The sequence below is a fragment of the Manis javanica genome, chromosome 10, assembly GCF_040802235.1.
Source record: "Manis javanica isolate MJ-LG chromosome 10, MJ_LKY, whole genome shotgun sequence".
NCBI classification, from domain to species: domain Eukaryota; kingdom Metazoa; phylum Chordata; class Mammalia; order Pholidota; family Manidae; genus Manis; species Manis javanica.
In genome coordinates, this window is record NC_133165.1 from 1,565,577 (window position 1) to 1,581,224 (window position 15,648).

Here is a 15,648-nt window from a genome sequence, read left to right on the forward strand (position 1 = left end):
AAGAAACAGAAAAACATAAGAGAATGGCTCCTAAAGTTGGTACTTGACAATATGACTTTGGAAACGGAACTCCCTTAATCCAATAAAGGTATCTACAAAGAATGTCTATATTCAAATGTCACATGCAATAGAAAACTGGAAAGTGCTCCCTCTGAGATTGGGAAAAACAAGGCAAAGATGTTTGCTATCACTTCTGTTCAACATTGTACTGGAGATCTTAGCCAAGTGCAGTAAGGCATAAAAAAACAATAAAAGGACTGGAAGAAAGGAGAAAAAGTGTCATGATTGCAGACATGACATACATATAAAAATCCGGAAGAATATACAGATAAATGTTCAGAGTTTAGCAAGTTTTCTGAACACAAAAATCAGTTGCATTTCTAACATCAGCAACAAATTTTCAATGTACTATTTATAACAGCATCAAAAACATACATCTAGGAAAAATTTAACAAAAGATACAAAAAACCACTACACAGAGAAGTTGATGATGTAAATAAGTGAAGAATGTACGGTGCTCACGGATTTTAAGATTAAATACTGTACAAATATCGATTCTCTCCAAAATAACTGTTAGATTAAAGGCAATCCCAATCAATAGCTCAGCAAGTGCTTTTTGTTTTGGTTTTGGTAGAAACTGACACATTGATTCTAAATTTATGTAGAAATGCACAGGGTCTGATGCAAGAGCCTTCAGAAGAGGAATGAGAGAAATGACAGCGTTGGGTGACTTATTCTACTAGATATCAAAACATAAAGACTGTACAGCATAGGGAAGAGAAAAAGATGGGCACAGGCAGAAAAACAGAGCAGCGGAACAGGTCAGAATCTAGAAGTGGATCCGCGTACACGTGGGCATTTCAATTGCAACTGTGGGATTACTATAGAAATCAAGCATAGAAATCAAACGTATAATCATATATGACTTGGTTATTTTTCCTGTAATTCCTGATAAGTGATCAAGAACAGAACAAACAAGACCAAGACAGTTTCTGTGCCCTAATTGCCTTTGCTATTGTTTCAATACCATGTGAGACATCGTGGCCCAGGAAACCGGCGCCTGCTGAGGATGCAGTTTCCAGTTGGTTAATGACTGTCTAGTAAGTCCCCCCCACAGGATTCTAATGTTGTGAACACGTATGTGCTCAATAAATACAAAGGGTGCCCTCTCAGCACCACTCTTGCGCTGTTAGGCCTCGAGTCCCCTGGCTGGTCCTTTCAGGTCTCCGGGATCTCATCGTGTCTCCCCCCTTATCTGCGGGTTGGAAGCAGGGAGGGACCGACATGCAACAAAGCCGATACTGTGAGCAATAGGGAAAGGGTGACCCATTCTTTCGGTGAATGTTACAGAATCAAACGGATATTACATGGAAAAATATTAAGACTGATCTTGACCTCACACCATGTAAAACAAAGTTTTTCAGGTGAGGATCCAAATGTGAAAGGAAAAATAATGAAGTTCCTAGAAAGGAGTATTGGAGAGGATCATCACGGCCCTCGGCAGGCACGGATTTCCTAAACAGCACAGAAAAGACACTAACCGCAAGTGAAATGACTGAAAGAGAACGAAATGGGGGACGCTTACTTACAGCAACATATATCATTCAGAAAGCTTGCATCTAGAACATATAAAGAACTTGTATACGTCAGTAAAGAAAAGATAGAGAACCTAATAGAAAAGTCAAGAAACTTGCACAGGCACTTCATAGAAAAGGATGTACAAATGGCCAATGAACTCATACTTTTAACTCATTAGTAATCAGGAAAATGCAAATTAAAACTACAATGAAATGCTACTTCACACCCACTGAAATGGGTCATTAAAGAGACTGGCAACAGCAGGTGTCAGTGAGGATGTGTAACCCCAGGAACAAAAGCTCCCCTGCTGTGGTAGGAGTATTAACTGAAACATCACTTTCTACAATTGGTCAAATTGCTAAGACCGAACATACACGTACTTGATATATGTGCACCAAAAGACTAATACAAGAATGTCTAGAGCAGCATTACGCATAGTGGCTCCAAACTGGAAACCCAAACGTCCAGTGGTAGAATGGTTAAGTTGCGATATATCCTACAGTTTAAGAGAATACACAACGAAAATGAAAGACCCCTGTTACCTGCAACAGCACGGATGAATCTCACAAGTAAAATGGTGAGTGAAGGAACCCACACATAAAAGAAAGCATATTCTGTTCCCATTGATATGAGGTTCAGAAACAGGGAAAACTATATGTGGTGCTAATAATCAGGAAAGAAGAGAGGGAAGGAGTAGTGACTGAGAGTGGGTATGAGAGGGGCTCGGGGATGTTGAAAATGATTTATTAACTTGGCCTGGGTGGTGGTTCCATGGAATGGTTACGCTTTTGACAACTGCTTTTCTGCACATTTTAAAAAGGCCATTAAAGAGAGGCTGCGGTCGTCTGCGGGGAAGGCCCCTGAACACCCAAGCCTGCCTTCACAGGAAGAGTGCGGGCACAGAAGGGGCAGAGGTGCCTTTCGTTATTTTGTCAGCTACTGGTGTTTTCACAGTACTTTAATGCCTGATTTCAAATTACAGCAGTACTAATATTTATTCTGAAAGGCAGGTTTCCATGTAGCAGATATTAGCAACTTCCGACACAATCTCTAGGAATAATTCGCGGTTCTGAACCGTGCTTTAGGAAAACATTTCCTGTACAAACAGGCATTTAAAAAAGCACAAGTTATCTTAACATTCCAACAATTATCATATACAACCAAGTAGAAAAGTACTGAGGCTCAGTCGTTATCAGCACCCCATTCCATGCCTTTTATGGTGCGTCCCTCATCCTCTCATGTCACTGCAACACTTTAAGTGAGCCAGCCATTGAACAGTTCACATACGCTAGCCGCATTGCTAACAATACACTCAGCAGGTAACAGTGTAAATTAAGTTAACCATCAATACTTGCTTTAATACACAATAAAATACCTAAGGAAAAAAAAAATAGTAAAGTCTAAATTACCACAAGTGACAAACATTTAGAAACCCGACCTGACCTGTTTTCATTCAACTGCCTGCTGAATTTTTCTTCACGCCCCATGAAAAGCACAATTCAACTTGAAAGGGTAATGTTACAGGCAACATGTTAGAATAAGCAGTAATTCAAATTAAGATAAACTAATGAACATTTCTAGAATAAGAAAAAAACAAGACCTATATTTAAAACCCAAGTTTAAAGACATCTTTACAATAATACCTCATGATTTTCAATGAATACGCTTTTTAATAAAATATGTACATTATGCTACTGATTAACGTGAAGATAATTTACAAGTCCTTCACTTTCTCTATGACTGAAATTCAATCCTATGAGGACAAAATAATTTTGTTGTGTCACAAAAGTACTTTATAATAATTTAAACATAACTATTGCTCAAGACTGAGGTTACACTCTGTGAAACCATGCATAAATTCAAAGCTTTATAAGTAGATTAAAAGCCATAAGGGGTACATCTAAAACATATAAAACAACCTGTTAAAAAGTTTAAGATTATTTTTACCCTGCCTGCTTGTTAGGCCATCATACATAGCATCGTATAATGTCAAGTCCGAAGCTCTGAGTGTGACTTAAGTTCCCCGAAATTAAATGACTGTACTTATTTAAAATAATAGTAATAGGTGGCACTTCCTGAATGCTTACAATGGACAATATAAACTCCTGAACACTTTATATGTACTACCTTGCAACTACCTTATGAAGTAGGTCAAAATCATTATTTCCGTAAGTGTACAGCCTTACCTTCAGATTTTTTGTTACATATATTAATTACATACCTTTAATAACTCAAAAAAAAAAAAAAGAGTATAAGAGACATGTGACCCAAATGCAATGAGTTGATTTTTGGTCCCTGTTCAAAGTAACTATAATAAAACTGGGTAATAAGGGCAAATTGGAGTGATAATAACTAACATTAAGTCACGATTATTCAGAGGAATAGAGGTACTGTGGTTATTAATGTTCAGAAGTTTAAAAAATACACTAAAGTACCTACAGGTGAAACAACATGTTTGTACTTTAAAACACAAGAGCAAAACCAATCTGGGGTGGGGGTGTTGACGGAACAGGACTGACAAAACAGTTAAGTGCTGGAGCTACGTGGAGGTTCATATGATATTTTCCCTTCCTTTTGTGTATGTATGACATTTGACATAAAATTGTGAGGAGGAGCAATGACTGACTGTGTATCTCATATTGGGTCTGTTGTGATCACTGATTGAGGAAATGTGTGTACAGTGCTCAGCAGAGGGCCTAGTGCAGAATAAAGACTTCGTACTATTGTCCTCTGCATTTGCCATAACTGCCTGGCTGGGGCCTTCATCTCCTATATTTGTCATTGATCATTAACATGTCATTTATATTACTCTAAGAGCCTTTGGTACGGATGAAAACTTATGTCAAATTCTTTCTCCTCTCAAAAACCTCCTCCACACATGCGTTATTTTTTTCAAGCTCCTATATATCGGGTGCCCACTTACTGACAAGCACTGTAATGGGTGCTTTTCAAACATCACCTTCAATCTTTACAACAGTCCTTTAGAGATGAGAAAAAGAGAGTTCAAGTCATTTACCTGCCCAAGAGTCTATAGCTTAGCTACTAAGTGCCAAAGCCAAGATTTGAACCCAAGTCATTCTGGTAGCAAAACTTGAGCTGTTCTCCAGTCTACACTACATCCTTTCTAAAAAGAATTATAACCACTTATTTTAAAGACTTTCATTAAATTCCCAGTACCTATAGGATGAGTTTATGACCCAATGCAATCCAGACTCAATCTACCCTTTTAATCAGATTAGTACCATTTTTGAAGTATTCATCCTTTGTCCATTTATCTATAATAGTGGCTCTGTCTTGCATCCAGGTTTCCACATAAGCATTCTGGGCTTTCTAGTTTGTTCCACTGGTCTATAGCGAACATTCAGGGGTTGGTAACTGCTGTTGCCTTAGAGGTGATCTCAGCATCTGACAGAAGGCAGCTAGTAAACACTGCACAATCAACAAATAAACGCAAAGAACCCACTTCTTCCACAGCACCAGGGGAAGGAACCTGAGAGATGCCTCCAGTCGAGCTGTAGGAACTGGTAATGGCATTGCGGCTGGACATACGGATGCCACATGTGCACGTGCCCTTCAAGCAGCTCACAGCATAGGTGGAGGGTCTCTTATCCAAGTGGCCATCTGAGCTCTGGGAACTGAAGCCACTCTTCGGAGGCCCAGGCCTTAAAGGGAAATAAAAGGGAAAAACACAGATGTGCTACTGAAAGGCAGCAACATTGTTTTAAGGATTCATCCCATGGTCACAATGTAATGTAATGAAAAAGGACAATGTTGTTAATCTTACTGTTAATTCAGCTACACATGTCTCACAAAGTCAGAAAGGGAAAGCTCAGTATTTTAAAAATTAAACGTATGATTCTACTTATGTATACTCTAGGAAACGCACACAAATCTACAGTGACAGAATGGGGACCACTGGATGCCTGGCAGCAGGGGCAGGGCGACAGGGAGGTCTTAGGCTCCACCGAGGGGCCCGGGGAAACTTCTGGCAGGAATGGTGATGTTCAGTATCTTGGCTGCGGTGGTGGTTTCATGGGTGTGAAATTGAGACAACATAGTTACTGCGGCAAGTTCCTCAAAATGTTCCTCTCTGATTTCAAAGAGGAAGATGTTCCTACACTGATGGGCAGTGACTGCAATGGGGTCTGGGGGGGACACGATAACAGGGGGGAATGTTGTAACCACATTGTTTTTTCATGTGAAACATTCATGAGTGTATATCAATAATACCTTAATAAAATAAATAAATTAAAAACAAAAAACAAAAAAACAAAGTCAAGTCCTCGGTCTTGGGAGGGTCAGCGTGTCTTACCCGCAGGAAGGCCTCCAAGGGGACCGGAGGGAAGGAGGGCGGTCCGAGGGGTGAATGGGATGGCGGCGGGCCGTCGGGGCAGGCGGGGCCGGCGGGGCCGGCGGGTGGGCGGAGCTTCCGAGGAGGGCCGGGCGGGCCGGTGGGCGGGCCGGTGAGCGGAGATGGGTGAGAAGTCCTCGCACCAGCTCCGTGAAAAGAAGTCCCACCAGAGTGATGAGAAGGGCTCCCACCAGCTGGGTGAGAAAACCTCCCACCAGCTGGGTGAGAAGCCCTCCCACCAGCTGGGTGAGAAAACCTCCCATGACGGGCGATCAGCGAGGTCTGTCTGGGTAGCGAGCTAGCGACCGCAGTCCAAGGCTTCTCTACCAGACTGACTCCCTCTGCCAGCGCGCCTGGGCCAGGGGCGAGGCGGGCATTGTGCGCTGGCGGGCATTGTGCGCTGGCGGGCATTGTGCGCTGGCGGCGCGCGCTCCGGGGTCGCCGGGACACGGCGCGCGAAAGGGGTCTCGGGGCCCGCGGCCCGGTGCCCACCCCCCCTGCGGGGGTCAGCGCCTGGGACAAAAATCACACCCACCCTTACGCTGCCTTGAGCGCCTTGCCCATGTGTTTTTTTTTTTAAGTTTTCCAATATATTTATTGTAAAAATTTCACATATAAGTGGACCCATACAGTTCAAACGCATGTTGTTGAAGGGCCAACTGTTTCTGAATATTTTTTAGTATTTTAATGTATTTATTGACTTTTGGTGTACCTCCTTGATTTTTTTAAGAGGTTCTGAGGATTACAGTATACATGCCTGATTGTGTACCACCTGCTTATGATCAGTATTTTATCACTTCAAGTAAATGTAGAAGCCTTACCGCCATTCAGATCCTTTCACCCTCCCCCTCTTATGTCAATTTCAGGGTCGTTATGTGATTTACACTGACCAACACTGACAGCCTCACCCGATACTGTTGCCATTTCTGAAGACCAGCATTTGATTCAGGAGACCTAGGATCCGCCCTGAGAACGTGGGGGGCATCAGCCAATCAGCCAGCCCAGCCCACAGAGAGCAGGCAGGGGGGGCAGACCGTCTGCTGAGATGACCATCTTCTGCCCTGGGCTCTCCACAGTCACAGGCCAGTCCCGACCTACACTTCCTCCTACACGGTCCCCACAGGTCTGTGGGTTCTTCCCCTGGAGCACCCCGACTCACCCAGTGACAAAGGGCTACTCCTGCCTCCTGTTTCCGGGCTCCCGCCCCCTGGGGCCAGGCCACCTTGCATCCCCGCGGGGGGCCCTCCCTGTAACCAGAGCCCCTGCGGGATGATGCGCACCCCAGCCTGCGGGGCAGCCGCCGGCGATCCAGGCAGGGGCCTCCTCTCTGCAGGACGGAGGTTGAGCCCCCCATCGCCTCTGCTTCCTGCCGCTGCGCCGCCCACCCAAAGCTGCTGCGCTCTTCTGTTTTCGCAGCAGCCTCACAGGGACCCGCTCCCTGCCTTGCTGGTGGACTTGACACCATCACATTCCGCTCTCTGGGAACAAGGGGCACCGTTAAATAGCAAGGGAACTCCCTCTGCGAAGTGGCCTCCCGGCGGGGATGGTGCTGGGGCCGCCCGCCGCTGCCCTGCCCCTGCGGAGGCGCGGTCCCTCTTCATAGGATGAAGGGGCTTGGCCTGGGACAGGCGAGCGTGGGTATGGGGGCAGAGGGCTCAAGCTGGCACTGTAATGGCAGTGGGCACTGACCGAGGGCGAACAGACCTTGCAGAGGGAGGCAGCTCCCTGGGGACCCGGCCATGCCAGCGCCCTCCCACTGAGGCCGGGGTTCTCGTTTGCGGAGTCAAGAATGAGCTTAGCGGTCAAGGTAGGAGAGCCGGGAAGACTTTTATTGAGAGAGACGGTGAGAGGACAGACAGAGCTCCCGGCTCGGGAGAGCTGGGGGGCGGGGGGTGGGGGCGCACAGGAGAGCCGGGGGTGCTAAGTTGTCTAGGGGGTTTACAGACGGTTGAGAGACAAAGAGCTGGCGATGCAGACCCACCAAATGGTCTCTACATGTTTATTTTTACGGAGACACTAGGTTTCTTATGAGGTTTCCAGACTATTTTGCAGTTTGCATAAGAAATTTACTGCTTTGATCCTTTCTTAGAATAGCAGTTTCTTGGTTTGGGAGCACATCAATCGCGGCTGCTTGTCTTGCTTTCAAGGTGAGCTGAGTTATTGTGGGTTTGTTAAATAGTAAATTAAGAATCTTACTTCTTAACTTCTTATCTTTAAGATGGAATCCTTCCTGCCCTTCATTATGTTGTTTACGGCTGGGCCTACCTGTTATATTAATTGCCCAGGTTATATGTTCCTTCATTAGGGGCTGGAGGAGGAAAAGCAGCATCTGGGTAAAGTTAAAGATAAACTGGGCTTTTTAGCCGCTAAAGTAAATTTTACAATAGCCTCATTTAATTGATACAAACAATACATGGGCTATGCTGAGGTATTTTCTTTTCTGGGAGATGTTCAAACATTGCAGGCTGTTACTCCTGCCTTTTTACTTTTAACTAATCTTCACTGAAGAATGCTTATATTCCTAGTTTAATATTTTACTTTAGAGAATTAATGTGACTCTGTCTTTGCTTAATTGTTTAATACGGAGTTTTGGCAGGGGTCTTCTCCCAGAGGCCCTCACCCTGCTCTGACTACCCCCACGGGCCCCGTGTCACCACCAAGGGAGCAGACGGCCTCTTCTTACCTTGGGTGGGCTCCACGTGCCTGACGGGGCTTCGAGCATTAGGTGGGAAGCGTTTTCTAAGTTCTTCAGAGAAAAAGGGCAGGAAGGAAATGCACCAAGACCTCTAATGACTGGATCACTCTTTCCAAGTGTCTCACCTTCCCTTCCAACTACTCATCACCCCCCAACTACGCCCAGGCCCAGCCAATCAGCTAGGGCCACGGCCATCACCCCGCCAAACCGCCCTGGAAACCCATAAAACCTTTGTTCTGGGGAAAACGCGCTCTCTTTCTCTGGCATCTTGCCACTGCTTTGGTGGAGATGAGAGATTGAGCTGGAGCTAGCTCGAATAAAGGCTCTCTGCTTTTGCATCGGTGTCGGCTCCTTGGTGGTCTTCTGGGATTCGTGAATTTGGCCACAACAGTTGTTTTTCTGTATAGTCGGGGGGAATAAGGGGAATACACAATGTGCATATGCAGGCGCCTCTACCCAAGGCTCTCCTGTTGCTGGGCCTCAGGTTTCCACCTTCAAAATGAGAATGCCAAGGTATGTCCTGGGTTTCTTTGCATTGCTACTGCTCTGTTATTTAGCAGAGGTTCCCAGACTCCAGTCCAGGGCTGTCTGTCCATCCACCAAGTTCACTAACCCCCAGACAAGCAAGGGGGATCCGTGGGAGGGCAGAGCTGGGACAGGACCCACAGCCTCCTCCTACCCGGTGGTCAGCTTGGGGCACAGGAACCTCACACTGGGGCAGGAGGTGGGTGTTGGATGGTACAGGTCCCAGCATGGCTCTAAGTCAGCACAGGGCACTCAAGTACCGAACTGACCTCTGTCCCTTGACCGCTTGCATCTCGCACTTACATCCTTACGTGGAAGGCGTGCGATCTGTTTGCCATCTGTCCCGGTGTAAAGGGTGAGCGTGCCGGGTTTCCCCTTGTACAGGAGGGGCCTTTCCATCTTCCCCTAAGTGTGCGCTCTACACACACTCGTCCCGGTGGGAAGCTCTGCGCGCGTTCCGCCCCCTCGGACCTCCGGCGCCTGCCGACCCCCGCCCCGCCGGCCTGCCTCGGTCCCCCGGCCCCCGCGTCCTGCCGACCGCCCCCTACCGCGCGGCCGCACGTCCCTCCGCGGCCTCCCCCCGGCCGATCTCCTCCCCGGGCCCCCGCCGGGGCGCGCGGTCCCTCCGGCCCGGCTCCAGCGGGGCGGCGCCTCGCGGCGGGAGTGCCCGGGGCGCGGGGCGGGTAGCGCCAGGCCGAGCGCGGAGCCAAGGGCCGCGCCGGGACCCGGGCCGGGGCCGCCGCTGCTGCTCGCGTGGCCCCCGCCCGCCGCAGGCGACAGCGGCGAGAGCGGTGAGCGCGGCCCGGGCGCCCTCCCGGGGACTGCGACTCACCCGGGGCCCCTGCGCGCTCACCGGCGCCGGGCTGGGGCGCAGGGCGGACCTCGTGAGAGCTCGCGTCGAGGCGGCCGGGGAGTAGCGGACGCCGGCGCCCCCTCCTCTGCGCCCAGGGCCGGGTTCCGCCGTCGGGACCCTCGGCACGTGCCCTCCCTTCTCTACTCAGCGCGTTCACGTCGGTCACGGCCATCACGCGCCCTTCCTTGGAGGTGGAGAGGCCCACGGGGGTCCTTGGGGACTCCAGTGGGGCTCCGGATGCCAGGCCAGCCGGGATGAAGGATTAGGCGGTGGCATTCCAGGGCGCCCAGCTGTTCTGGGAGAGGGGCAGAGTGGGGAGCAAGCGGCCAGAGCGGGGCTCCGGTGAGCATCCTCTCCCCGCCCCCAGTGGCTGCCCCTGCCCCAGTGCAGTCACTTCCAGCAGCTGGCCTCGCTCCGGGGGCCTGGGCTCCAGGCGGCCCTGAGGGGCCGTTGGGCCACCCGGTTCCGAGTAAATGGCGTTGGGCACTCTCTGCGCGCCCTTGCATTTCTGCTCGCTGAGAGGCCCCACCCAGGACCGAGGCCCGTCGAGGGGGCTAGACCGGAGCTGCTGCCCCTCAGCCTGACTGGGGGTGTTGGGGGACCGCCCCTGACTCCTGTGGGAGGGCCATGAGGCTGGTGCGCCCCTGGGGTGGGCAGGAGGCCCTCCAGTAGAGTCTAGGCCTGCTGCCTCCACTTGGGGCTCCCAGCCCCCACCCCTTCTCTAAGATCGTGCTCCCCTCCAGCTCCTATTTCCTTGAGGGCCATGCCTCTAATTTCAGCGCTTGGTGCCGCCTGAAATAAAAGGGAGCTTCCCCCGAGACCAGCTCCTGATTAAATTGCTCCCTTGGATACCACCACCCTCATCTTCTTTCTCACCACCCCGGGGGCAGGGCTGAGTGAGGGGTCACTGGGGGGAGGCTAGGGAGCTGGAAAACCTGGGCGATCTCTCACCTCCCAGGCTTGTTGAGGGGGCAGGTGCCTGCTTTAGTTTGGAGGGGGCAGGACCGAATGCCCTTTCTCAGGTTCCCAGGATGGGCTCAGGGACTTTCCTTTCTCTTCTCACCTGTGTCCTTAGAAGTGGCTTGTGGGGCCAGGCTGGGGTGCACACAGCTGGCACTTCCTGGTACCAGAGATGTGCCTACCACATCCGGCCCAGACTAGTGTGTTAATGGCCTGGTGTGTTCACCAGGGTTACCCTGTGGGCAGGGAGGTGAGACTGCAGCCCACAGTGGGGGATGCTGGAGGGGCTGTGTTGGTCTTGGGAGTGGGGGACCAGTTGGTCTTAGGGGCGCCCCTGAGCAGGTGTTTTCTCTCTGGTGCACCTGCTGAAATTTCACAGCTTGGTTCCAGGTGTGCGCGGGCTGGTACTTCAGGGCCATGGACGTCAGAAGGCCTTGCCCCTCTCAGGTCAGGGGGCTGGGTGCCAGCTGGCTGGCTGTTTCGCTAAGGCCCCCTACTTCTCAGGAGGGAATGGGGGAGGCGGCCCTGCCTCAGCAACAAGCATTTTTCGTTTTTTTTGGTCCCTGTCATCATGTTATCCCAGGGGCTGCAGCAGCCTTAGTTCAGCACTGAGGCCACACCTGGTGGGTCGGACCTGGTAGCCAGCGGACACCTGGAATGCTGCCCAGCACCCCCATGCGTGGCTCTAGTGGAGCTCAGACTGGCTTTGCGAGTGGGTTGTCTTTTCTCAGCGTGTGTCCGTGGGAGGTTCAGGAGGTTGGCAGGAGAGCCAGCTATTCTCCTGGCTCCCTTACCTGCTCACGTGGAGGGGCACCAGCCTTAGCGATGGCGTGGTATGAGCTTCCAGTCTTCCTGTGGGCAGAGAGGCACCCAGCTTGGAGGAAAGTGAGGCCATAGCCTGCTGTGTTCCGTGCATTTCTTCTGGAAGCACTTTAACACCCATTAACCTTGGAGGGAGGGTCACCACCTTGGATAACTCATCAGGAGGCTGGGACGCAGAGAGGGTAATTGGTATCCACAGTCATGGGCACGAGGCTGAGCTGGCACAGGGGCTGGGCTCCCTCCATGCAGCCAGCCCCTGGGCCTAGTCAGCCACCCGGTGGGGGGGGGGGACCGAGAGCTGTTCAGTGGGCACCCTCACCCACCCGTGTCGCACGGCATGGGCACGTGTGCCAGGGGAGGTTATGCCCTGGTTCGTGGACACTCCCAGGAGGGGTCTAATCCAGGATGGGGCCTCAGGCCTCTGTGAAGACCCCAGAGCTGGTTGGAAAGGCTGCCGTGATGGGGGGTGAGCCGAGTGACAGCTTTGGGAGGTGTAGGGCTGGGGGGCCAGAGAGGCACTGAAGGACCCGTTCACGCAGGAGCCCCACGCTGGGGCCACGGGCAGTTTGTCCACCCTGGGCCCCTGCACGTGCCCACCAGAGCATGGGTGGCCTGCCCTCCAGCCTGAGGTCCCTCCCCCCGGGATCTCTGCCTGCCACCTCCCTGGGCGAGAGGGCTTAGGCTCCAGTCCAGCTGTGCCCCAAGCTGTCGTGGGCCTGAGCAGGTGGTCAGCCTCTAGATCTGAGGACCCTGGCTTCTCAGGGGGGCCAAGAGCATGGAACACAACCCTCAGCTGGGAGCCTCCGAGGAGGAGGGGCTGTCTTGGTGTCCGGCACCCAGAGCAGAGGTGAGGAGGGGTGGGGCTCCCCATCACCTCCTGTGTCCGTCAGCCTCCATCTCTGGGCCCTGAGCGCCTCAGGGCTGCAGTGTGAGGGAGACCCTGAGTAGCGTGCCGGAGAGGCTGGTTCCCACCGAGGTCTGAGGCATTTGGGGACACCTATGCTGGGGTGCTGCTGTGATAAGGCCCGAGGTGGGCTGTGGGCAATCTGGACAGAGGTGGCAGGGAGTGGGCATGGGGTGTGAGCCTGTGACGAGATGGAAGTGGGGGTAGAGGGACTTGGAAAGGTGACGGAAGCAGTGTTTCGTGTGCAGAAACTGAGCAGGAATGTGAGTCCCCAGGGAAAACTTGAGTCCCGGGCCCTGCCAGGCCAGACACAACTGCCAGGGGCTGGAGGCGGCAGCGGCCTGGCCGATGTCCCAGGGCTGCAGACCCACCCAGCGTGTCTCCTTGCGCTTTCTCTCTGGGGCCAGGGCAGCGCCCACCTGGCTAACAGCACCTTCTCCCCGCAGATGTCAGGCTGGTGTCCGGGCAGTTCCCGCAGTCCCCGCAGAAGCTGTCTTTCTACAGCTGGTATGGCAGCGCCAGGCTCTTCCAATTCCGCGTGCCCCCAGGCACCATGCTGCTGCGCTGCCTGTGCCACGTGTCACGGGGAGGCAGCCCCACGTGTGCCAACGTGGCGATCACCGTGTAGGTGCCCACCCTCGCCGACCCAAGGCCCACATCTGATGCCTGCCCTGCTCTCCCTGCTCCACGTATTCCGCTACGCCGCCCCTCCGGTCATCAGCCCCCTGGGCACCAGCTTCCCCCACAATACCTCTGTGCAGCCGCCCTTCCTCGTCAAGATGCCGAGAGCAACGCCTCTGTGACCACCTCCCACCCTGCACCCGGGGACGGGTTTGTGGCTGCCCACCTGCCCCCTTCATCCCACAAGATTGAGGTGAAGGTGAGGCGGGGTGCCGCCCACGTAGAAGGGGCAGGACCCCTCGGTGCAGGAATGTCTGTCCTTGGCAGTTACGTCCTCAGCGCAGGCCTTGCTCTAGGCTGCCCTGCCCAGTCCTGCCCACGCCAGCCGCCCCCCTGGGCTCTCTGCCCAACTCCCCCACACGTGTACATTCTTTTCCCCCACCACTCATTCTTTCCCTAGGGCTTTGCTCCCACCTGTGCCTACGTCTGCCAGCCGGACATGCTGGTCGTGAGGGTGGTGGAGGTCTCCATTCTGGAGCCAGATGTGCCCCTTCTGCAGACCCTCCTCTCCCGACCCAGCTGCCTCAAGTGAGTGGGAGCCCTTGGGGGAGGCCCAGCGTCTGGCTTGGTGGAGTGGGTGGGCCTGGTGTTTGTTGTCCCTGGGCTGGTAGGAAAGCCAGGGGCCTGGGCCTCAGGGTTGTGCTGGGCAGTGGGGCCTCTTTGGCCACCACCCTGAGTGCAAACCACGCGGGAAGGTTGGTGGAAGCTGCAGAAGCTAAACCAGGCCATACCCTTGGCCACAGAACCTTCATCCCTGAGTACACCCAGGAGTTGCGTCTGGACCTAAAGGGCTGTGTGTCCAACGGGAGCCTGGGCTGCCCCGTGCACCTCACCATGGGCTCAGCCACCCTGCTCAGCAACTTCCAGAAGGTACTGGCCTGTCCCGGCCCCACTGGGACCTGCCACCTGCTGCTACCCTCGCTGCCCTGGGGCAGGTGGATCCAAGTGACAGCCAAGAGCCTGGGGGGGCCCGGGTGTCCGTGGCATTCAGCATCGTGGCTGCCCTCACAGGTGGGTTGTGCAGGGAGGGCAGGCCGGGATGTCTTGCCCCCTGCACTTGACCCCCACGCCTCCCTCCGGCTGAGCCTTGGTGCTCCCGTCAGCCTGCAGGCCAAAGACCATGACGTCGCGGCACCTTCAGAGCAGCCAGAGCCAGTGCCGCAACGCCTCCGCTGGCCTGCTGCCCCTGAGCCTCGTCCACCAAGACCCAGGCAGGAGCCACGGGCTGGGCAGTGGCTCCTTCTTCCAAACGAGGTATCCCGTCGTGCGGGAAGACGTGGATGTGGTGTCTGCGCGGTTCCGGCCCCTGGACAGTGTCTCCGTGTGGGTACGGTCGGGCATGCCCTCAGTGATGCGGCTGTACCTCGACACAGGCATGGACGGTGGGGGCTCCCTCACCCTCTCCCTGCAGGCCAATGAGGTAGCTCCCTGTGACCTGGCTCAGCCGGGGCACAGGCCTTCCCGCCAGTTTTGGCATGGAAGTGGGGTCAGGGGGCCCTTCAGGAAACAAAGGGTCCCCAGCCAGCTTGGACCCGGAAAGGGGCTCTGTCTGAGGAAGGGGAGGCCTACTCCCCATGGTAGCAGGGGCCCAGGGCCGTGCCTGCGGGTGCTGCTGGCGGCTGTGTGTCTGTAGACCAGGAACCCTGGGCCGGTGCACGCCACAGAGAAGGGCACTGCATGCCAGACTGAGTGGGAGCTTCGGGCAATGTTGGTCCTGCCCGCCTGGTGGCCGACCTGGGCTCGGGCTGACCCTGCGCGGCCCCTGCCAGACCGCACTTGCCAACAGCACCCTGGTAGAGGTCTGCGTGAACGCCGCCGGCCCCTTCCTCAGCCTCACCACCTCGCTCAACTGCACCACAGGTATGGCGCGCGGCCCTGGGATTCACACGTGACCTCAATATTCGGAAATGTCTCCTCCAATCCCTGCAGGGGAGCTGATGCATGTATCTGGGTAACAAGGGCAACGAGGCTGCCAGGAGGACATGACCCCAGGCCTGGTCCTGGGTCTGGGCTGAGGACTGGCCCGGGGGATTTCGGGATTGCAGGGGTCCAGGGCTGTTTGCACCACAGGGTTTCTGCTGCTCTGAGAACCCACCCCGTCTGCAGGAGGGAAACCGCAGAAGGGGAGGGTGGGGAGGACCTGCCTACCCGGTTGTTCAAGCAGGGCCCTGAGAAGCACCCCAGGTCCTGGCCTCTCCTTCCCCGGTTCCTCTTGGGAACAGATCTCCACCTGATCAGGCTGCCGCCTCGCCTGGACCAATGCAACAGCCCCCCCAGCC

At 53.5% G+C, this 15,648-nt stretch overlaps 1 protein-coding gene across 8 annotated transcripts in view; it reads right to left on the reverse strand.

Annotated features, from left to right (window-relative positions):
* LOC140843932 (nuclear envelope pore membrane protein POM 121-like) overlaps positions 1 to 15,648 on the reverse strand; it is a 31,228-nt gene that overhangs the window by 7,905 nt on the left and 7,675 nt on the right. For 4 of the 8 annotated variants that reach the window (XM_073214470.1, XM_073214467.1, XM_073214469.1 and 1 more), the window contains exons 2-5: positions 8,854 to 9,023; positions 8,613 to 8,675; positions 5,891 to 7,407; positions 5,042 to 5,240 (exon numbers count right to left, since the gene is read on the reverse strand). In XM_073214470.1, the coding sequence (XP_073070571.1) occupies positions 5,042 to 5,240; positions 5,891 to 6,192 (501 nt within the window). In that variant the 5' untranslated portion in view covers positions 6,193 to 7,407; positions 8,613 to 8,675; positions 8,854 to 9,023. The remainder of the gene's footprint in view (positions 1 to 5,041; positions 5,241 to 5,890; positions 7,408 to 8,612; positions 8,676 to 8,853; positions 9,024 to 15,648) is intronic. The other 4 variants (XM_073214465.1, XM_073214466.1, XM_073214468.1 and 1 more) reach the window with 4 other exon arrangements.